The 24,269-nt window shown below is 38.3% G+C and overlaps 1 protein-coding gene across 4 annotated transcripts in view; it reads left to right on the plus strand.

The window, feature by feature from the left end:
• The window catches only part of bcl11aa (BCL11 transcription factor A a), a 54,812-nt gene that overhangs the window by 17,168 nt on the left and 13,375 nt on the right, over positions 1 to 24,269 (plus strand). The window contains exon 1 of one of the 4 annotated variants that reach the window (XM_088609518.1): positions 20,154 to 20,277. The exons of the other annotated variants lie outside the window; for them this stretch is intronic. Coding sequence (XP_088465644.1) covers positions 20,169 to 20,277 — 109 coding nt within the window. The 5' untranslated portion in view covers positions 20,154 to 20,168. Of the gene's footprint in view, positions 1 to 20,153; positions 20,278 to 24,269 lie in introns of those variants that run through there. 4 annotated transcript variants of the gene reach the window in all.

Raw genomic sequence — 24,269 nt, forward strand, 5'->3', positions numbered from 1 at the left:
ATGTCTAGCTTTTAGAAGCTTGAGAGAGGTGGAGGAGCAGAGCAGACAAGGGGAAGGGGGGGGTGAGGGTGGACTGGGGGAGGGGTGGGGACTGATGGTGACTGTCCATTAACAGATGAACTTGGCCGAGGTCCAGACTTTTGATGAGAGAGTGTCATAGCCTGAGCTCAGTGAAACCTTTTCAATCTTTTTTTTTTCCATACCTGCTGACTGTACATCAAATGCTTCCAGGTCTTTTTGGCCAAAGGCGAAAAAACGACACGGCTCAATTTTATCTCCGAACCAGTTCAGACCAGTCTGCTGGCCTTGCAGGCGGCTCTATCATCTTTCCTGGCTTTGCTTTTGAGAAAAAAAAAAACAAAATTGTGATAGTGCCAGTAACCTGAGGGCCCCAGACAAGGAATAAAAAAATGGGGAAAGAGAAGGGAGGGGAGGGTGTTCTGGGAGACAAATTAAAGTCAGTTAGGCTTTTCATAAATTGTGCAGGTTGAACCTACGCTGTGGAAGTTGATCACTTAGTAAGCTGCACATTGTATTTGGAATTGTGAAGGGACACTGGGAACTGAACAGGGTGATGCAGAAGATGCAAAAAAAGCCCTTCTTTATCGATGCCACAGGTAAAGTGCAGCAGAATGAAGCTCACTGCATGATTTCCATTTCTGTATCATCTTTATTACCTCACTGTCATCGGTGCAGGGCTCGCTCACCGCCCCAGCCTGTGGGCAGACCTTTCCTCGGAACGATGACACGCAAGCTTTCAGACAGGCCCGTATTTGTCTGATATATGAACTTGTTACCCGCAACGGATGGAGGACAGAATCGTTTTCTCCATCTCCCTTTGAAGAATGGTTATTGAACCCACGTCTGATATGGGCTTGAATACGCCATTTATCATCCGATTCTTGTGTGTTTGCGAAATTTAAGGCCTTGACTATCTTTTTAAAAATGATACAGTTGTTTAAAAATAAAGATTGGAATATAACTTCCGTGCAGGCCACCTCCTTCACTTTCAAATGTACGTTATTATGCTTTTTCATCATAGAAAAAGCAGATGATGCTTTATAATAAAAAAAATTATGGGTTATAATTTGGGTTTAGCTTCCCACTCCTTAGACCTGAATCACATGAGGATTGACAGTTGTTTGAGCCAACGCATACTATAGTTTGCACAAACCCACCTGTCTTGATAGGGCCTTTGTTTCTGCTGACTGCAGGCAGTGTGATCTTGTGTGGGAGACCAAATGTGTGTTTGCACTCCAGATGTCACTTTTTATGTAACAAGTTACCGTAATCTGACTTGCCTCAGTTGCCTTTTTCCGTGCTGCATGGCGCCAGCTTGCCGTTTTCTTGTTGCCTGGTTTATACTGAACCGGACTTATTTAAGGGTTGTTAAGGACAAACCAATAAAATGCGTGACCGCCAAGTGAGAGTACCTCTCGTTCCACGCTACGGTTTCTCAACCACCTGCTTCACGTGACTCATCAACTCGTGCAAAGGTGATAAGTGATTTCTTTTGCACAAAGTAAGGTGAGACTGTACAGTCACAGTAAGTGAGAGATGTGTTCTGGTCAACTTCAGTATGGCAATGAGACTCTTCCACATACACAAGTGTGTTCCAGATCCAGTGGCTTAAATATCTCATAATGCCACGCGTCTTCCATGTAGCCAGTACGGTGAACATTCTCTTTATAAAGCTTGCCAATACAATTGTGATTAGATTAGTATTATTAAAGCTAGCTGTTGAAATAATGGTGAATCATAGATTCCACGGGGGTGAGTATCTAGGCTAGATAACAGTTTCTGATAGTTCCTTTCTACTTGCTTTTACACTGCGCAGGAGCTAGAATCTGTCTGACGGTGATGCTCCTGGCCTCATTGGTAAGGGTGGCAGTAGCACAGCAAAGCAATCGTCTAATACAGTGTATAATTTTCATCTGCCGGCATACTAACTAGTGTAGCGCTTCCAAGCGGTCCTCAAGCCCCAGAGCCTGAGTGGCTGCCACAATGCATCAGATGTGTCTCAGGTCAGCTCTTTATTTGTTTCATCATGACTTTTACGGAGTTGTCATGTAATTTATGGCAGCTTTCATGTTGTCAGATGTTGCGCTACAGCTCCCTCTTAGCGCTCTCCTGACATGCCAGTATTTGCATGTATAAAAAGCGCCTCCGCTCATTGACTTGTAGGGAAAAATGATGCACTTGTATTTTGAAATGTGAATGATTGCCGCTTCCTTTCAGAGGGTGCTCCTAGTGAATGCAGTAAGTACACATTGGACTTCATTTTAAACTAGGAAGTGCTCTGTTGAACTGAAGTTACGTTTCTACTTTTGTTGGAAGGCAAAGGATTTCCAATTCGTAATAGCCCACGTCACTGCTGGGCTTATCTCTGTTTTATTTCCTGCTGAAACACTGAAAAAGTCTTTAACCCTCTCTTTAACTCTGAGCTTTATCAATAAAAATTAAAACTTGAATATACCTAAGTGTAACTGTGCATCTTGCAATCACAGAAGTATTTCTGTATGCCTGTCTAGATGTTGCTCTGTAAACAGTATATAAAATATATAGGCAGTATTTGTATAGCCACTTACAGCTGAACTTGAATATTGAAGGAACCAAAAAGTGTTTAGGATAATTCACACTCTCTCCTCTTCTTGCAGTTGATTACGTTTTTAAAATTCTGTCATTAGTTGGAAGACGATGGAAGTGAGCGCGTTTCTGCTCTTTTTCTCTGGCACCAACAGTCCGACCATGTCAGCTGTCTGCTTCTCTCCTGACAGAATACTCTGTCAGGCTGCCTGTCCTGCCCATTTCTGAGATGTCAACATAACATAGCATCCATGGCTATGAGGCCTTTTTGTCAGTAGTCTTTCATGTTCATATCTACAACTCGTGTGCCTGTTCATCACTGCACACAAATCTTCAAAAGTGAATGTGGTTAGTGCACAGTGCAGAATGTGCCCTCATTCCATCATACTTTTCTGACTAAAGACACAAGTACATTAACCTAAACTTGAAGTGTTTCATGTAATCTATACTTCTTTGTTTTAACTTTGTAGCAATAACTGTGGAATCTGTGATTGCTGCTGTTTTCGGTCATACTCCTTACTCCATTTGATGGCCACGCGGTGCATTTCGAGTTCAGGGGGAGATGGGCGTAAGATATACATGGGCCTTGTCGAGGTGAAAAAAATGCTGTGCTCTTGTCTATTCTCTGATCAGCTTAAGAGGAGATTTGATAATGCAAGGCAATGCTTCAGGTTTGCCCCCCAAAAAGGCTGGGAATAATCAATACCGCAGCTTGAAACTGGGTTTTGAAGTCTTTGCAATGAAATATTTATGCTAAAAACTTATATATAAAGGCTCATCTCCTTCCCAGAAGAATTACTTTAGTATTCTGAGTGGTTGATGACATCATTTCAAGCACATCTTGATGGACCAAGTGCTTATTGCTTGAGAAAAATCCTGTATTTTTGTCTGCTTTAGCTAGAAGGCAATTACATCTCCTGTGCAAGCACACTCCCTCTGCAGTTGCATACAATTTCATTACCAGGCTGTTATCTCAATACATTCTATATGCTGGGTTTTATTCTATGAGGAAGAAGCTAAATATATCCCCCAACACTCGTGGGGCTTCTAGTTTCAGACCAACATATTTGCATATGTATATTATGAGCTGTCTTAAGCAAGTTGAAGGGACTGGTGTGCTCCTCTTCAGCAAGCTGAGGAATGGCTTTTATATAGCTAGCATGCCCCAGGCTTTTATTTACTGAATGGACACCGTGCTCAGATCAAAACTTGCTCATTGAAATATTGATCGTTGCAGTGCATGTGGCATCCAGTGAAAGCACTGAAGCTTTCGTCTGAAGCTGTGGTTTTGTACATCCTACCTGTAACCTGATCCTCACTGTGGTTCAGCAGTGGGCAAAGGGAAGGAGAAGAACAAACGGAAACCGTTTTAGGACAATTATTCATTTTTGCAGACTTGCTGTTCAGAAGCTACAGAATGAAGATTCCAGAAGTCTTTTTCTGTCTCTGCTTGAGCAGGTCTAGTAGTGGACACTAGTTTATAGAAGTTCATTTTTTGGCCCTTGGATTTACTGCTAGAGTGTAGCAAAGTCTCCACTCCTTGTGCACACATCACAAGGCTTTTCGTTCTGAGTACAGTGTGGCAATAAAATCACAGGCATGAAAGTTTCTGATTGGCTGCACTTTTGATAATATAGGTTTTCTCTAACTTAACTTAAGGTTGAGTTTGTAAACTTGACATAATTTATGTAACAAACCTATAAGAACTCACTTCTAACGCCGGTTTACTGTTCAAGCATTAATCTTTTTTGCCGTACCTAAAGAAAATAGGTAAAAAGGTTGGACTGCTTCCTACTGTTCAAAATCTTCAGGAGCTTTTTTTCAGAACATTTCCCTACAATTTAAGTAAATGGGTTGAGTGGGAAATGTGCGGAAATCATTCACCTCAATTTCAGATACATGCAATCAATTAAGAATGGGGCAGAGAGTATTTTTTTGTATGTTTTTCCACACTTGCAGGATTCCTCTGTAAAGTGTAAAAAAAAAAGAGAGATTTGTTTTTTTTCTGGCGTTCACATCAGAAATTAACCATTAAAGGAGCAGTGTTTCCCATCTCAGTGATTTGAGCGAAATTCTTACTGTTAAAGTCAGCTCTGGCTTATCCTTCAGTGCTGACAACTGTATCTCAGAATGAAGTGAGCAAATGGGTAATGTACTCCAGAGAGAAGCTAGCGTTCTGGGCACAATATCCTATTTTCAGTGTATTGTCCAAATGTTTCAGCTTTTGTATTGTTAATGTACGGTAGGATGCTCCCACTAGGCCAGCCGTGGCTTGCTAATGGGGTCAGTGGTGTCAGTACGTGATGTATGGATTATGTTTACTATGGCATATTTTGTTTGCGAGCTGGGCCGTGAGATTGGTGCAGATGATAAATGAAGATGCCCTCCAGTTTCACACTAGTTCCTGTGGTCGCCAGTCTCTAAAGCAATAAAAGGGCTTGCAGTAATGGAGAGGTATTTATGGGTATATAATTGGCTCCAAAAGTTTTCCATTTATGCTGAAAGTTGAAGAACTGGTGTATCCTCCCACTGAGGGGTTTTGGTTTAGGCTCTTATGCCTCCTGAATAATTAATACAGGGTCTCTGCTGTTTGGTATCTTGGTATCTTGTGAGGAAATGTAAAGTTATTTTTTATTATAGCTAAGACATGTGGAGAGGTTTCCTTGCAGTAAAATAGTGTTGTGGAGGGCATGGAAATGTATTTTATGTTCCTGTTCCCTTGGCCTAAAGTAAGGAGGTCAAACTAGATCTTTGGAGCATCTTAACTGCTCACACAATGTGCTGTTTCAAATACTAACAGGCAAAAAAGCCGTCTTTTCTCAAAGGGCCTTTTTTTTAGCATTCCTCCTCCTGCAAAAGGGCCCTAAGGAAGACTCCTGTGAAAATACCATAAACACCCCGAAAAACCTAATGGAAATTGTAACCAGTCTAATGTTAATAGCTCAATTGTATTTTAAGAATATTCAATTTTAATGGGGGGGGTGACTCTTCAATCTTGGCTTCTCCGTAGTTTTATATGCCTTTTCTGTTATGTTTATAGTTTAGATATTAAGCAGTTTGGCTTTTTCTTGGATGTTTTTTTTGTTTTGTGTGTGAATGGGAGCTGCACCATTATAATGAAGATAATCAAAAGCAGCAGTTTACTTTAGAGCAGCCTAGTTTATTTTAGAACAGCCTTTTACTTAGATGTTGGTCTCAACGGGCCCTACATTTCATGTATCAATATTCAGCTTCGTCTGTTCACATGAATCTATGAACCTGTATCCGCTGGCTCTTTCAGCTCTTCGCCACGTAAAGCTTTGGTGTAGCTTAAACAGCCCCATGTCTCTTGTGATGTTTGTCTTCATACCTGAGTTTTAACACTTTAGAGAGAATGCAACAGTCATTAAAGCCTGTGATTAGAGAATTGATTTGTGCTAGCATTTGTATATTGGTTCCAGGTTAAGTATGTTATAGAATTAATTGCATTACATTCCGGAGGTTGTTTATTTCAGCCGTGTTTAATGTGTGTTTCTTTTTATTCCGGTTTTCTTATTTTATTTGATAAGTTAAGATAGAGGAGATTTAAGAGCTAAATGCTCAGGGTAATCTTTCATAGGCTCTTCACACCAATCTGTGTGAACCAAAATTACAGTTACTTTAATGATGTAGTCCTATGTACAGTATATAACGTAGAATGACAGAAAACATCTGCCCTTCTGAAACTGACATACTCTTAATTTATCCTACTATATATGTTTTAGCATTTTAAGAAAGAAAGTGATGCCTCATATTTCCAGCAAATCAGTGAATATTAATCAATATTAAGCCCCCCTCATAAATGAACTTCTTTGTCTGCTACTTTTACATCTGCAGAGACGGCACCAGCATCTTCATGTGCTGCAGGCAAGCATTTAGCTTCACAAAAGTCTCTGGTTTCTTTTTTTTTTCGTTGTTCATTTTTTCACATTGTTGTTCAAAAACAAAAATTAATGTTAAAATATGTCACTTGGATCGGTCTCTATGCACTAGCCAACTGATGATAATCAGAGCCTTTTGCAACAGTGCCTTTTAACAAAGTTGTAAAGTAAAATCAATCAAAAACAGTTACTCAGTTCAAGACTGTCCAACAAATGTCTATTGAAAAACTGTTACTGTTACATCCAAAGCAGTGCTCTTTTTATCTGCTGTTTGTATTTAATTTCTTGTCATCATGTTACACAAAATGTGTAAAAGTGATATTTCAGTGTTTCAGATCATGTAAGGCCAAATAGTTACTGAAATGACTTTTTTGGACATAAACAAGTTTAAAAATATGCTTTTGAATTAAACCAAGACTGACATCACAAGCACTGTATTTATTAAAATTACAGTGTGTCTTTAATATATATATATAGTCTTTAACATGGCAAAAAAGAAACTTGAAGCTGTTCTAGGTACATGTTGATGTTTATGGATTTAGTTTTTTCTTTTTTTTTTTCCATTTGTGATGTACACTTAGACTTATCACCCCTGATGTGTTGTCTTTTTTGTCAAGTTTCATCTCTTATCATTTCCCAACGTACAACATAGTTAATCTTGGTTGCCCCGATTTTAGAATTGCATATCTAAAAGATTCAGATTTGCATTTTTTGGGTCAGAATTAAAAACCTGTCTGAAGAAGAGGATGTTATATGGACAAGTACCCAGTGATTTGTTTGTATCGTAGACTTAAACAGACAGGAAACTTCTCTGAAGTTGCACATGGTTGATTTTCTATGACCATGGGGGTTTCATCTACAGTATGTGTTTCTTTCCTTTTCCTTTTTTCTTTAGCCTTTTTGTTTCAGCAAATACCCTTGTTACTAGACACAAATACACCTTTATACTTGACCAGGCAGCACAGTACAAGTAGTTCTGGGAAGAATTCTCTCGTGACCCTTTTTGCCCTGCGGTCTAAAGGACTGAAAAATCTGAACATTTCTGTTCCTTTTCTTTATTTTATGACAAAAAAGTATTTCATCTCTGATAACATAATAAGTTCAACAAGCCTTTATCCTGTTACAAAAACTACTCTGCAATTTTTTTTTTTGTTTTCAGCCCAGATGCCTCTGTGGATTGGTGGATGCAGAGACTGATCAATAGGTTTTGTTGTAGACCTTGCTGTCTCTAAAGGGAGAGTGACCTTCTTTCCACTAAAAATAGTATTTGCCATAGTTGTGCCTACAGAACTCTGACCTGTGAAAACCCATTTGGAATATAACTGACGTTTTCAGTCAGCTATACATCCCAAATGCCAAAATGTTCCTAATAAAAGCCAGAAAGGCCTTCACATCCCTCTTCGTTTTTTTGGGAAGGTGGGATTATCCCTGCCAGCGACAAGAAATGATTCTGACACAAACCAAAAAAATGTTGTTGTTTTTTTGTCCGTCCCTCTAGTTCCAGAGTAAAAGCCCAATTGACCAGTACTATTTATTTTATTTGCAATATATATAATTTTTGTATATAAAACGGGTAGTTTTTCTATTTGTAATCAAAAATTAATCTGAATTTTAGGTTAATTCCAGTTTGTGGGGTCCTTGCAAAGAGGTTTGGTTACTTGTTACATTAATAGACGTTTAAGAGATATTAATAGACTTGGTGTCAGGCCTCAGAACAAGCTTCAGTAAGTTTATAGAAATGCGCATAGTTGGTATTTTTATGTCTAACGAGATTACATTTTGCTCTGTCAACAGTAGGATTATTGACATTAATAACATGACTTTGAATAAAGAAAGCATCTATTACTTTGCTGTCTTTATACAAATTAAATCTGTAAATACATTTTTCTCAAACTATGTATGGTATCAGTAGTGCACGCTCTTGTAAGTTTTGTGTTATTGATCTTACTTCCATATTTTTTTTTCATTACTGTAATTGAAACCTTGCCAGTAATAGAACTCTGATTTGTCTCTTATCAACTGTCAGCATTGCAGAACCAAACCACATAGTCCAAATAAAGTAACAAACCTTTAAATAAAATGGTTAAATTGTTTAACAATTGTCAGCCTAGACACTGGCTACTTCATGAATTCTAAACATACCTGAATATTTTGGAGGAAGATAGATGCTGGTAGCAAATCAGATTTTGCAAAGCTTCTGCATTCATTTCTGAGATGAAAATGCTTGTCCTTTGCAGGTTTTAATTAATACATCAGTTGCGAGAGGATGATTTCAATGAATCTTCATTAACAAGCTTTTCTGATAAGTGTCTTAAAGTGGTTCTAATATGTTAATGTCAATATACAGAAGTGTTCCTTGATGTTTTGTCACATGTCTCCTCATACTAAAAATGACAGGAATGGTTTTTATTTTTTTTGCTGAGGGTGGTAGGAGGATCAGGGAGTGGCAGACTGCTTTACAGGAAAGCAGTTGGACTAGATGCAGAGGGGAGATAAGGCTTTAGACTGGTCTTCTCGTAATGGGTGTAACAGCTCTGTCCACATGCTGAAGTGGAAATATCTCCCAACCTATTCTATCTCCCTTTGCCCAGCCAGTGCCCCCTCCCCCCCCCACACACACATCCGCCAAGAACTTGTCATAATCTACCAGTCCGAGAGAGGCCCCTTTTTCCCTGCTCTGAGGACAGCGGAAGGCCCCTTCCTGCAGGCTGAGTTAACTCAAGAAAAAACCCTCTTCTATTTTCAGCAAGTAGAGCACACAACCTTCATGGGCTGCAGCAGGAAGAAAAAAGAGGAGAATAGCCCCACAATTCCTCGGCGTTTCGTTGGGACCTTTGCCGTCAGGTGTTTCAGAAATTTACATCCTGAACTTGTCGGGGGAGGGGGGGGGGAAATGGGTAGCAAAAAAATGCTGCAGAAAAGAACACCAAGTGCATGAGCACGTGGATCTGCACTGAAGTGGAAAGTCCTTTTCAGTTGGTGGGTATTTCCTCAATTTTAAAAATACACAGCAGTCTCATGGGCCATCTGTGACACATTGTCATACATGTGCGTCTCCTTCCTTAGAATTGAATTTCTACCTGCTAGCACTCGCTCACCCAGCGCGCTGGGCCCTTGTGCGCTTGCTTAGATATCTCAAGGCATTTCTGAATGATATACCCCACCTGCCTGCTCAGCACGCGGGCCCCAGTGTGGAAACGAGATGGGGCAGACTTGGATCAAAACGTGCGGTTCCGGCTGGGGGTAAAGGGAAGGTGGGATTTCATTCTTCCCCCAACAAAAGCCACAACTATTGTTACCTCCTGGCTTGAAAGAAAGGTCACTGGTGGTATTAGTGTGGCTAATCACATAAGATCCCGGGTGGGCCTGGCTTGTCTGCTCTATCCAGTGAGTGAGAAGCTGAGACTGGCCACTCTGATGTGTTCCCATGCACAGGTTCCTCTTTGGTTACACAAAATGTCCGCTCCTGCTCTCTGTGTGGAGGCTATTATTAGCAAGTGTCACTCAGTTATCTGAGAGTGGCGCTTTTAGCTGCCATTTAAGTGCCTGACACTTGGGTTTGCAGCAGATTAAATGAAATTTTAGGCGGGTTTGGCTTCCCTGAAAGTAGACAAAAGGAGCAGCTGTTGTAGAAATGTAATCTGGCAGTGACTAGTAAAGGGTGCCACGACTGACGCTACCCCCTTTTTGTGCGCTCCTTTTTCTTCGTTTTAAGTGGTTTGTGAATTCATAACCTGTAGGTGGCTGTTTCGAGGTCTTTTGGTGACCACTTCAGAAAGGATTTTTTTTGCTGTTGCCCAAATTCAACTGCGCCGTCTCCTCCTTACTGATGAGTGAGACAATCAGTTCTTTTCAAGGTTTTTTTTCCTTTTGTTGTTTAAACTCTCACTTGTTTCTCACTGAGAAGAGCATTAGAAATAAAGAGCAATTTGCTTTTAATGCATGACCAGATTTGATTTTATGGTTTTATTTTACCATGACATTGCTTTTCACCTGGTTATACAGCTTCCTTTAAGGTGGAAGTGTCTTACAGACAATACTTAGCCCCAGGTTTTTCTGCTGTGACAATGTGCCTTGTGTGGCATCTCTTACTTGCCAGAACATGGTTATTAGGGCCAGACATTCACAACACATGGCGCTGAGAATTACTACATGGGTGGTATAAGTGTGATTTACACAGTTTTCACCATTTTCCAACTGAATTGGAGCTTTTGCAGAGGTTGTGTGGGACAGAATTTCATGGAGAAGGCTGCTACTTCTTTTTGCATGTGGAGGAGATTGTATTTTAAACAGGAGATTCTTGTATGTCAGTAGAATGCACTTGCATGGTAAACAGACTTAGTTGGTGAGATCTGTATTAAAAGTGGAGGGTCTTGACTTTTACATTTTAATATATTGTATCTTAAAGCACAATATATATGGTGTAATGGAGCCTGCTAGAATTGCTGCCTGTATCTAAATTCTCTGCATTTCTGAAGTGCAAATTAATGTATAAAACTGACAATTGTAAATGGCTGCAAAGAACAGGTTGAGTTCACTGCAATGGCATCAATTTAGATCAGTCTCTTGTCATTACGTGCAGAAAAGTATTGATGTCCGACATCATTTGACTTCACTTTCTGCTAAGTGCAGTTTTCTGTGACTAGAATGTGATTGTGTGTTCTAATAGCACTGATTAGTTCTAGTTGTCCGTTTTATCAGATATAAAGAGAATTATAAAGAGATAATTCTGTTGAGCTCAAAATAACTGTTGTATTATCCTTGAAAAAAAGACAGTAAGTTCAAATATCCTTTAGGTCCACATGACACTAAAGTCTTCTGCAATAAAAAAAGAACTTGCCCATTTAAAACTGTTTGACTCTGGACAACACGTTTTATAAGTATTTGGAGGTGCTCACAATTTTTGCACCTGTCCTTTAAAATTACTGAGTAAAAAAGGCGATAGTTTATATCTTTAAATTAATGAATATGCACAAGCAAATACATTTTCTGGATTTTTGGAAGTTTATATGGCCTTTCTGACAGAATGTGAAAGGAGAACATAATTTATGGTTGTGAAATAACATGTAAAAGCCTCACTACAAAATTCATTCTAGTGCTTTTCTGACCATGTGTGCTTTAGAGCTTTGCAAATTGACTTAATACACCACCACACCGCCTGGTTTTTGAGCAGTGAAATAATTCTCAATTTTCAGATTAAAAAATAATGGTTATGATGTTTACTCTCAATAAATTCTTGCATGATTTAAAAAAAAATCTTCTAAGTTGTAGTTTTAGCCTACTTCCCTTGCTTGACAGATTTTTAGCCATACCAAGTTTGAAGACTAAGTGTTAAAATATTTTACTAGTAATTTAAAGCTTGTTGGGTAACTTTTTGTATTCGTATCGAATTTGTGTGTTCCAGCATTCATATTAGTCAAGATAGCTGATTTAGTTTTTCTTGGTATGCAATCACTTTGCCCTGGTTTATCTATGTGATTACAGGCCATAATTTGATGGTGGTCACACCAAGTGTAGACAAAGAAATCCATTTAGAGTTCCTGAAGAATCCTGAGGTTGGGGCTGGGTTACATATACACCAATTCACAAACAATTATGTAAGCGCTGATGACCTAAAAAAACGAGTAAGGAATTGAATAACAGTGTGCTGGCATATGAATAAAAAAGGACTACAGGCACTTTCTTATATTTAAACAGTTGTTACTAAAAGCTAGTTTTGCAAAAACACCTTACACATTTACAACTGCGAGTATAGTGCATTTGAAAACCCTTACATTCTGTACTTTTCTACTGTCAAAAGCAAACTATAGACTACAACATCTACTTCAAATTGCTGTAAATTACTATTGAAAACTGTAGTAATAACAGTAAACTGCTCTTTCTACATCTAATAATATCTGGTAAAGGTCAGTGGCTTCCAATAACCTATATGCTTATGTCTGGGTGAATTTTGTACTGTTAGGGAAAATTGTTTTTTTCATTTGCACCAGAGAAATAATGAAGAAATGTTAAAAACAGGTGAAACCCATCCAGGATGATGAGTTTTGGAGCTCTCAAAAACTGCTCATTTTATAAACAGTAAATTTAAAAGTTAGACAGAGTACAAGCAGGTGTACTGTGGAAATGGCCATAATCCTAAAAATAGACATGCAAATGCTTTGAAATTCACAAGTGGAGGCGTCAGACCATTTAATTCGGCATGAACTGGAGTTGCGTGGCTGCTTTGAGGCACCTAAACTTCCACGTCGGAGAATTGCTAATAATCTTCTGACTGCACGACCAAACACCAGCACCGCGTGTGCATGCAACCCCTAGTCATGTTTGAAAATACTGCCCATAATTTCTGCATTTCACATTTCCTGGCAGAAGTGGGTCACCAACTGAAACCCCTCAAATCTGGTTAAACAGTTAATGGAGTGGTTAATTTAATTTCACAGATAAGGTGTACTGTGTTTAATTAAGTGTTTCCAATACAAAAGTCTTAGTTTGCTGGCTCTCTTTGTGCCTGATTATTCTTTGAATGCTCAGAATGAGCATCTTAAAGCATCTTCCTTCTAGGTGATCTTCTTTAAAACAGACATTTTCCTTCATTTCACTGCTTTTTCTATAGGTGGCTTTTCTCCCAGTTTCACCTATAGAATGCAAGACACATTTTTGGCTTCAAGTAAAGGTAGCGTTCCAGCACGTTTGTAGACTTCAGCTCCTGCCTTGTTAAAACCTGATTTATGGGCTTCGGCTACGTGCAAGAATTCTCAGGTCCAGAACTGTCCCAATTTAACATTTTTGAGTTGTGCAACCAAGTCAGGAAAATGAAAAATAATGTTGGTAACATTTGTGCCAACTTTGAGCTCATTTTGGGGACATTGTGTAGGGTTTTAGTTCGGTGGCAGGATGAAAAGTACTGTACTGGTTTTTAAGATGGCACAACAATACTGAAGTTGGTGACTCTTTTTCCATATTTATGTTCAAGCTTATCAGAGGCTTGCAACAAGATAAACAAAGCTATTGTTTACAATATGCTTTTAAAAAGACGTGTTTGTGGCTTTCATTCATAACTTATGTACTGCTGTTTTGACATGATGTTGTACAACAATCTGCGATAGATAGTATAGATTAGAATACTTAAATGACATTATTTCTGGAATGGTACAGGGACATTTCAAAATGAAAATTAGAGTATAATCTGTCCACTAAGGTCAAGCTTATGCTGCTTTTATCTTACAATGCATTATTCATGGTAAAGGTTATATTCAGGTGCTTACTGATGCTTTCTATGTTAAATATCAGAGGAATATATTAATGGACCAGAGCAGTGTTAAGACATTATCTTTCCAAAATCTCTTAAGCATATGTACAACTGACCTACAAAAGAAAAATTTGGATTTTTAGGTTTAGAATATATCCTTTCTATTGCTAGTCTACTGCGCTGAGCTCCTGTGTCTACACAGGGTCTTTTTAGTTATTTGGTATCAATAGATGTCAGCTTTGGGAAGTTCCATCTGTAGTCATCTGTCATGTCCACCACAAATAAGTCAACCAGGATCTCCATGTTGACACTTTGACACACAAAGTGACTGTATTTGCATTTGTCCTTTGATTTGATTTTTTGCATTCCTCCTTGTCCTTCCCACATGGTCTTTTTGACAGGCCTCCCTTTGATGTCTTCTGTTGTGTCCTGTTTTATCCTTCCCTTCTCAGTCTTCTGGCATGCCTGCGCTGAGCCATGTGGCTGGCGTGCTCAGTCCACCTGAGCCTTTCCTCAAGTGTCGTTGTGGCGCATGCTGGCTGGCTTGTCTAGTGCTTGACCTGTGCATTGGAAATGTAGTCCTTCCATTTTCCGCCAAGCATCTTACAGAGAAATTTGTTATCAGAGTCATCAAGCTTCTTATTAACTGTGGCCTCAGGTGGGAACTTGAAGCCAAAAAGTTTAAAACTACTTGGCAGGAAATGTCTTGGTGCTAAATTAACTTTCTCTGACTGTATTACTTTTCAATTCTCTGGATGTTTATCTGGCAGCCTTTAAGGTTTCTTGTGTTCCTAAATATCTAATAATTTGCAGCATTTCAAGGGGAATACCTTTTTGGCAGTCTAACTTGAAAATATGCCTGAGATTTATAACATACTGCCTAAATGCCTGGCATATTTATTAAACATGTAAATCATTGCATTATTTATTGGATTTAATTCCTGTATTTTTATGCCTTTATACTATCAATACTATTAAAAACATAAACTGTTTTTTCATCATTAAAGAACATTTAAAACCTTTAGATGGGAAACAAAGATATTTTGCAAAACAAAAACCATATCATTTGGACAATTAAGAGAGAGCAATGCCTACAATGGTCCCTAATACAAAATCTTAGAAATATGTCAGAAAGCCTTACTCTAACAAGACCGATTCAGGTATATAGCATCATATAGGGTTATATAGTGTCACAGCTATTGTTTCGTGGGTTTGATTCTGCCATGGGGTGGCGTCTTGTTTGTGTTTGCATATAGGTCCTGCTAGGGTTTCAGCAGGCTCTCCAGTTCCCTGATGTCCAAAGATGTGCTGTCTAGATTAGATGGCATCTTTAAATTGTCTTGTATGTGTGTGTGCCCTGCAATTAACTGGCATCCCATCCAGGGTATATGATGCTTTGTGCCCTTTCTCTGGTGGACCCTGTACTGGGCTAAGTAGTTAAATTAAATAGACAGGTGATTCAGATGTAGTTGTACATACGGTTATTAAAAATCTGAAACAGTAATACAATAATTCATTAAACATTTTAAGTAGTCTGTTAAAAGTCGTTTTTGCATGTTTTTTAACACCCATCCTAAAAAGAGGTAGTCAACTTGTTCATTTGAATGGCCTAAATTAAGATTGGGGACGCCAATGGTTATGTCTGCATGTTTGAAATAGAAACAATATAATCAGCCAAATATGTTTCCTATTTATCAGTGTTTTCAAGAGGAAAGTTTTAAAAGCTCCTCTTCTTGTGTCTCTTGCAGAATTTTAAACTGTTCCTTGCACTTCAATCATATGTACAGGACTACTACATTGTTCAGTTTATTTTCATAGTAAAAAAGACTTTTGCGTGTTCAGATTGAAAAAAGATGTATTATACTGTTTTGCTTCCATCTGCCATCTTCTAGAAGTATTACAAATATCCATAAGATGGAAGCAGGTTGATGTATACAGACACTCGATATTTAAAGTTTTTGATTCTTTTTTTCCTCCTTACTAACTTTCCCAGAAATGAGTATGTGTGTTTATTACTGCAAAATGAGAACCCTCTTAGAATATCACATCCTAAACCAGGATTTGTTCAGAACAAATTTAGCACTATCTAGGATATGATTTTTAACTCTTTTAGGTATGGAAAAGATTACCACTATATGGAGATCATACAAAGCTTGCAAAGTATTCTAATTTCCTATAATATTCTTGTAATATTAATATTTTGTTGTGGCTCAGCACTGAGCCTTGCTGTTTCAGAACAGGCTGACTTTCTTTTCAACAGTTTCGTTTCTCATCATATGATAGACATTATAGCTGTGGTGTCTAGCTGTATAGGAAAAAGACAGCACGCTCTTCATGCAGAGTGTGGTGAAGACCATACAAAATGGATGCATCTTGGGGGTGTGGGCAAGGATAACTTGGGAACAAATAGGTGTACACTAGCTTTGGAAAACCTGACATACTTCGCAGGCGTTCTGCATTTTTACACTGAAATTTGCTCTAATCCTTTCTGAACCCATTCTTAATCTCCTTTGGTAGCACAGTCAATTGTAAGATTCAGAAAGCGAAAATAAGACCAGTGCCTTTCAGAAATAGTTTATTTATGTAGCTGAGCCACGTTCTAGTGCATTTTGAGATCTCCCCTCTGTACTGTTGACACTAAGAGATGGAATTAGTTTTAAATTGCAGAAAAATAAAGCTGTTCCTGACCTAGCAACAAACATCTCCCAGCAGGCCTTAAAGTTGTTTGGTGCCTATTTTTTTTTTATCATGGTAATTACACAGTTTATTTCAGATTGCACTTTGGAGTGAAGGCCGTGATGAATTTCATCCTGTCTCTTAATTTGGCCATTCGATCTTTTGGGTTGGCTAAAAGGCAGTGCCCGCTACTCTCAGGAAAGCATTTGGAAGTTGGTGACCACCGCACATTTTAGAGGATCAGTCATAAATGTGTGGTGTAGCACTTAAATGCACGCTGATAGGAACATTATCCTCATTACATGGCTTTCAATAGCTAATGGGAAAAAAAACAGGGGGCATGGGAATGTTTTCCAGAACTTTTTTATTTATGAATTGGTTTTCTCGTGCCCCACCCCAAAAAAATAAGATCAAGCCAATTAAAACTGAGCCATGAAGAGCAAGTGAGAGAGAGTCCTTAACAGGTTTTGTAGTGGGTCGAAGGTTTTTTTTTATTTTTTTTCAAATCGGGAGGCATTGCAATATTTGTTGATTCCAATGAGCAGTGCTCAAGAACTCTTGGTCCTTTTACAGTAATAGACCATTCTCCACTTGAAATTACATAACCCCTTAGTTGCATTCTTTGAAAAATGTGTGTTATGGATGTTTGTTTCACAGCAACCGGTAGCCCTTCATGTTTGTGTAAATGTCAGATCCTATGTAGTTATTGACTGTACTGCTGGGCCTACGTGTCTCACCACTGTAGTGGAGTTGGCCTGGGGCACTGTTCTGTGTAATGGAGCCTTTCTTCTCATGTTGATCAAGCCTTTTTCCCTGCATTCTAAGACCCTGTAGATGAGCATGAGTTTCCTCCTATTTTTTATTTATATAACTTTCGATAGACACCCCTGCGGCAGTCAGGTTCCGCGTGATGTATTGCTGTTTAGCTGCCTTTTTTGGGGGGGATATTTTTCCTTCTTTTTATGTAGGGTGTGTGTGTGTTGAGGGGTGGGGGTTGTGGGGTTGGTTGGGGGGTAAAACCATAAAATAACGAGGAAAGGCGTTGGGGTGGGGGGGGGGGGGTTGTTATTAGTGTTAAAATGTATACTTTTGCTGCTGGTCTTTTAGCAAATGCTATACTGAAAGAAATAGATCAAATACACGCAACTGTTCTTTGAATTTTTTTTTCCCTTTTGTTTTATGTCTAATCCCATTGCCTGGTTTATCTTTCTTTCTTCAAAGAATTTAGCCTTTTTTAATTTTCCTGCTTGTGATGTTTCTGACATAATGAAAATAATGCAGCTTGATGAAGGCTGTGGGTTGAGATGTTAGTTCGGAAGATTTACAGCATTAGAAAAATATTCATAAGTAAGAACACGTGTGTCTTAATGTTTGATGTAGCTACTCACTAAGAGTTTGTTATTTGAAGGAACTTTGTCTGGACGTTTCTGTGTGTGTGTTGTGTGTTGTGTGTTTACAAAAGGGCCTTACCCATTTAAAACAGCAAAGCTTTCACGGTTTGGAACATTGGTTAGGATTAATGCAACCATGTATTTGTGAGACACTCATATGCCCCGACAGTCTTTCTGCGAAAACACCCAAAAATCAATAGGCATCTTTGGCCAGGACTGGACATAATGAATCAATTTAAACTGCTTGTAAAGGAGACAAAGTAGGAGATGGGAATGAAACTGAGTGGCTTTTTTGTTTGCTTATTTTTGGCATGCTTAATGTAATGGACACCCAAACTGCCTTATATATTGATTAGAGCAAAATCTATAGCTTGGAGAGATGGGACTTTCTTGAACATTTTATTTTTGGATACTGAGGGCCTTCCTGAATGGAATTTTTTCTCATAATCCTAAAGTCTCAGACTCATGTATGTCTTAGATTTTCATGCAATCTGTTTTTAAATATTTCTTTTTTTGTGCCATTACCTGCAGAACTGGAGACCTCCCAGTTAGTAAATGGCCTAATTCTCTCTCCCTGAAAAGACCGTTCAGTTTATCTTTTAACTTAAATAGTTTTGTATTCCTGAAGGATGTTATGTAGGTAGCGGAGAATGGAATCCAATGCACATTAGTTATATTGTAGGCAGACAACCCTGAATAAGTCTGATTATTTAAAAGTGATAATGGAAACATTTTTTTCCATTTCATAAAGACAGCATCAGTTAGTGAACCTCTGAGTGCTACAGATTCAGCCTTTACAGCAAGTGTGCACGTGCAATCTGAGTATGGCAAGAATTTATTTACTCGCTTAAAGCTCGTGGAACTGTAGCCAAGATGATGCTTGCAGAGAGATTGTGTTCATAGCAACAGGTTCTGAATGAATCAAACGGTCTCCTCCTGGCCTAGTCTCTTCCACCTGCGACCTTAGATTTTCTAGTTATGTTGTTGTCAGATTTACAAACTCCAGACCTTTCTTTCCTTGTTTAGGTCTCTTGTTGTTTAGGTTTACACTTTCTGGGCCTACATTTCCCGCTTCTTTTGAGAGGACAAAGGTGGAGGCTGTGAGCTAGCAGGCACTCTGCATGATTTCCTGTAAATAGCCGGTGAGCCCAGCCCAGCCCAGCCTGGCCTAACCTGAATGCTTTGTAAAATGTTTACCGTTCCAGAGTTAGCCAGGGTCAGGTACAGAAAGGAAGAAAACAAGCACCTGTATGCACTGCTGATGGAAAGATAGGTGGGGTTGGAATGAAAAAACACCAGGTTAGAAGGCAGACTGTCACATGCATCCAGACAGCTGAAGTGTTTGTCCAGCCAGAACCAATCCCACATGGTTACTATACCTGATGAATGATTCCCTAAGCCCACAGCTGCCTTCCTTGTCTTTGCTGCAAGTCTCTACAAATCCTTTAGCGCCGTCTGGTTCCTGTATTTGCTGCTGCGACCACTGACCTATAGCGTGCGTTTAAGAACAGAGCCCGTTTCCAGGCTGCCCCTCACTCCACAGTCCATCTGATATCAAGCGTGATTTTTCTTTTTTTATATTCCTTAGCTGATTGCAAAAGACAAACTCATTTGCCAATATCTGTTTTGTTTGTGTGTGTGTCTATAAATAATCCGAGTACAGGGCTCGTCTCTGCTGGAGCCTGGAATAATAGCTATTTTTTTAAATTACTTTCTATTCTGTTTTTAATTAACCATGTAGCCCTTCAGCAAAGAATAAGCTCTGCCCTCCACAACACACGCAAAATATGCAGTAAAACATGCTTGATAAAATAGCAACATACATCTGTTTTTTTCTGTTTTTCCTTTCTATGTAATTTCTGTAATCTGTTGTCAGTTGACTTTTTTAATTACAGGATTTTTATTGTAATCTGAAATTATTTCTGATGTCTTTTTAAAGGGTTGGTCACAATAGTTCCACAGCAGCAAAAATGCCTAGGTTTATTTGTGATTATTTCAATAATTTTTTTAGCTCTGAACCAAAGAAGCTTGGGACTAATGTGTGATCTTTTTTACCTTTTAGTCCTGGGTATAGTGATCACATTTCCTTTTTACTGAAAGTAGTCAAAAATTAAATAAAAAAACTCCCTATGAGTACAGTAAGTCGTATACATAGTATATTATCTTAAAAACAACAAGAAAAAAAATGCTGAAGTTGAAAGAGTTAAAAAGGCGATGTGTTAAATGAGTAAAAATATTTGGCCTAAGAATTTGCTTTAGACCTTTAATTAAAATGGTAGAAAATGTTTTGACAGTATCTAAAGCCTTGCCTCAGGGCCTGTTACTATGGTGCTCAAATCTTTATTGCAATATATTTATGTACAACACGCCATGAATTTCTCATGGTCTCCTTCAGAATGTGGTGACTGGTCTGTCATGTTCTGGCTTTCAGATCTGCTTCTGTTGTTTTCACGTCAAAACTGTGATACGATCAGACCTGGTAAGATACTTTATGATGTCTTACATTCTTTCTTGAAGTGATGATTCAGTGGTCACACTACTTGTTCTGTTAGTACCAGGGTAAATGTTCCTAGAACCTGTGCTCATTTTGCAGATTCTGAGTTAGCCTGTGTATGAGGGGCACCGGTACTTTTCTTGTTGCATGAAAAATTAATTTGCAGGAAAAGGTGTCATAATTCTGAAACTTTGTGACCCAAGGTACAAAATTGTTTACATTTATCCTTTCAGTTTTTATGTGTTCACTTTCAATAAACCAAGCTCTGTGTCTTAGATTTGTACCTATAGAAGAGAAGCTTCTAATAAGGATTAGTGACATTTAAAGAGCATCACAAAAGGCCTGTGGGAGCATAGTAGTTTAGCCAAAGATATAATGACGGTTAACTAAAACAATAATAATCATTAAAACTGTTAAAGGTTTTAAAGGATTCAGGTTGTGTCCAGTATTTATTAATTACAGCACATCTCAATGTAATACGTCATTAAAATAATGATTTTTATTTTTTTGCTTTAATGTAATTAAAGTACTGTTTATACTACTTTATAGTGTACATTTTCTCCTTTATTTGTGTAAATTTGCAAAACTGAAGCTGAATCTTTTGAATGCTTCAGCTGTTCTTCTGGACCTATTTTTAGTTCACAAGTATCTTGAATAAAAAAAAGCGATGAATCGTAAACCAATTTATACTTGAGAAAAACCTCAGTATGTGATATGATTAATTATGAAATTGTGGGCTATTAGTGTAGTTCTCTGCGACCTCCGTTCATATCCTTTTATTAAACAAACACTACTACAAACGGTGAAACAAACGGCTGTTGTTTGACAGTCATTTGTGTACTGTATGCTTATTAACAGCCGGTTATATTGCTGCAATGTTTTTAAATCATACCATTCAAGTTATAGACATCCCTCTCTCACATTGTAATTGTTTTCCTCTGTAATTTTTACATTTGGACCACTGTTTTGGTTTTATTGAAGGCGGTGCTTGCTGCCATGAATGCACTGTACTTACATATTGAGGAAGAAGGAAGGCAGAACTGTTCTGCATGAATGGTTATACAAAGGTTCAGGCATTTAATTACAATCATAAACGCAGTTTAGTAGGCACTTACTGTATTATTAAAGTACATTTTATGAGATAAGCCTGAAATGTTTTTATTTCTTTCTTTCGACCGGCTGGGAGTCACTGCTATGTAAAAATTTCAACTTAGGTTAGGAATAAAAGGTCTTCAGACTTTCATTCACTGGGTGAAACTCCTTAGAAGCTTAGAGACCACAATAGGAACATTGGGTGCTTTGCTGATTACAACTGCTTAGTGTATACATAAAATCCCCCTGGGATCTTTTTGATTCCCTTTGGTCTTTTGGCCTGCCTGTAGTATATTGTAGAAAACTACTCCGTATCCTTAATAGAAGTAGAACAATTAGCATAGAAAATGCCGATGTGTCTGCCATCTTTTGCGTTGTCCTTGGATGCTCATGGTGAATTCGGTTTCCTCTGTCGATACCATCAGTGTTACAGGAGGAAGTCTTTGATCAGCTGCAATCAGAGATCGGTTTGAAAAGTCATTTCAGAGTTGTACTTGAAAATAAATTCCTTGCATGCTGTGCAGAAGTTTGTCCATGTTTTTCCGGCTGTTAAGGTGTCTCGTATCACTGTTATGACCTGTCCCCTATTCCTAGGTTTACAGTGTTATATTAGTTATATGGTCTTTTTATTCTGCACTTGTTCCTTTATAGTTATCATTGGAGATGTGTGCTTCTTTGTTAGACAGGTATAGCTTTAACGTGCTGAGCACACATGACTTACACATCTGTTGTGTACAGCTAGTAATACACATGCATTTGGATCTGTCATTAGAGGGATTTACTTACATGGTATGGATGGTCCTAAGAGATGTGTAACAGAAGTCTAAAGGGTGGCATATTGTATCCTAAAAATGATAAAGTTGTTACAGGGAAATTGTACATGATATGTAAAATTGATATTAACCGTGGGGATCATCACAGAGCAAATGATCTCTCTTTTGGATTTAATTTGGATCAATAAACCAAAAAAGCAAGATGGAACAAAAACCTTCCTCTCCCTTTTATCCTTTCATACTGTATATTCATCAAGTAAATTCTACCTAATCTGTATGTTGTCTAAAGTCCTGTGCCTGTCAGGAGTGTGGAAACATTAGCCAGCCTGTCGCACTTGCAACTGTACCAAGAAAAGGCTTGCAGGGCTTCCTGACCACTTGTTAATATTATCTCTCAAAAGATCAAGCTGTCAAGGAAAAAGAGAAAATACATTCTGTGAAAAGGGAATCAAAGGCAAACTGCAAAACTGTTATTGATGATTTATTCTTTGCAGCTGCAAAGCTAGAATTATTTGTTTTCACCCAATTTGATGTTTTGTCCGTTCATTTTAACAATGACCTCTAGTTAAGATGAAAATGCCCGTGGCTGTTGTTTTCAATTGAAAATAGTTGTTTTAGCTTTAAATCAAATTATTTTGATCAACTGTTGGACATTTAAAAATATTTTAATCAAAATCGTAGGCTTTTGACAATAGACCAGAGATAAAAGTATACAGTAGGCTACAGAAAAAGACTTTTTAAAATGTGGTCAGATAATGTATATATACTTTTGCATTATTGTGCAAAGGTTTAGCCTAGCCACTTTCTAGAGGGCCCTTTTAACAACTTTTTGTTATACCCCCCAAAAAAACCCAACCTGATTTGAGTGTTCCCGATGAAATGTATTAAGAATGAAGAGTCAGGTGTGTCTAAATCTCCCCATGCTTAATTTCATTGGCTAGACGCATGGTACAGATAGGGGTATTCGAGGGATTACACGCATAATGGTGAGAAAAATCCCAGTAGGACACAGATCCCCTACAGATTTCACTGAAATTTTCTGCAGATTTTGATTGACCCCGCTTAGCTGGGACACTGTGGAGAATACAAAGTTAATTATTCATAGATTTTTTTCTGCAGTGCTTGGGGTATAGCCTTTCCTTTCCATGAAAGTTAGTTTTGCTGCTCAAATATACACAGATCCATCACTGGCAAACTATAATAAATGCAGTTTTCCTTTTTTACGTTTTTACTTTAATGCCACTGTAATGTATTTACTCTGTGCTCTCGGCTCTCGGCTAAGAATAGTCGGATAGCACACATACAGTAAGACACTGCCTGATGCACGCTGTTAATGAAATACATCTATTTTTGTTAACCTCTGCTTAATATGCAAGGCAAAAAAAAAAGCTTCAATTTCACGATTTTCTTATCTTGGTGCAGGGAAGTGAAAAGTAATAAGTGAGAAAGTCAAATTTTGCCAGCATGCGCAGGTTAATTACTGGCATCGCTTAGCCCAGGAGCACCCATCCCTGTTATCAGAATATCTCTTTCAAGTGAATAATTTTTCTTGGCGCGTGAAGTATGCAGTTAATGGGGAGATTAGACACCATTGTTTAGACGTTAATGTGCGTTTCTGAGGAGAACGCTTCTCTGTTTGGATTTGAAGTTGTCAGAACATCAATTCAGTCTCCTTTACGGCACTTCCTCCACAGAGCTTTGTTTCCGAACAAGTGTTGGTCAAACAAGCCTTTGTTTGTGGTCAGTCACTCGGCACACAACAAAAGAGTCTGGGATGGGACAATGAAGAAACTGTTTCAGTGGAGGCCAGGGGCAGCTGTGATACTACAGCCTGGAATACTGATTGAGAGTGCGCTTGCTGCAGTTTTTAAAAACAGAGGGGAGGTTAATAGCTTCTGTGCTCTGTGTGGGTAAATATTATTTTAGCATAAGTCCTGTTAATTAAAATAAAGCCAATAATTCATTTTTTTACCCTTTTGATCATAAAATAAATACGAGCCTTTGTTAAATTTCAAAGATATAGAAAGAATACTAGTAGAAGCACAAGCTACAGATAAAACTCCAAAATTATATTACACAACAGTGTCCTTTCTTCCCCTATATACAGTAATC

The sequence above is a fragment of the Lepisosteus platostomus genome, chromosome 17 (assembly GCF_059453375.1).
Source record: "Lepisosteus platostomus isolate fLepPlt1 chromosome 17, fLepPlt1.hap1, whole genome shotgun sequence".
Lineage (NCBI taxonomy): Eukaryota > Metazoa > Chordata > Actinopteri > Semionotiformes > Lepisosteidae > Lepisosteus > Lepisosteus platostomus.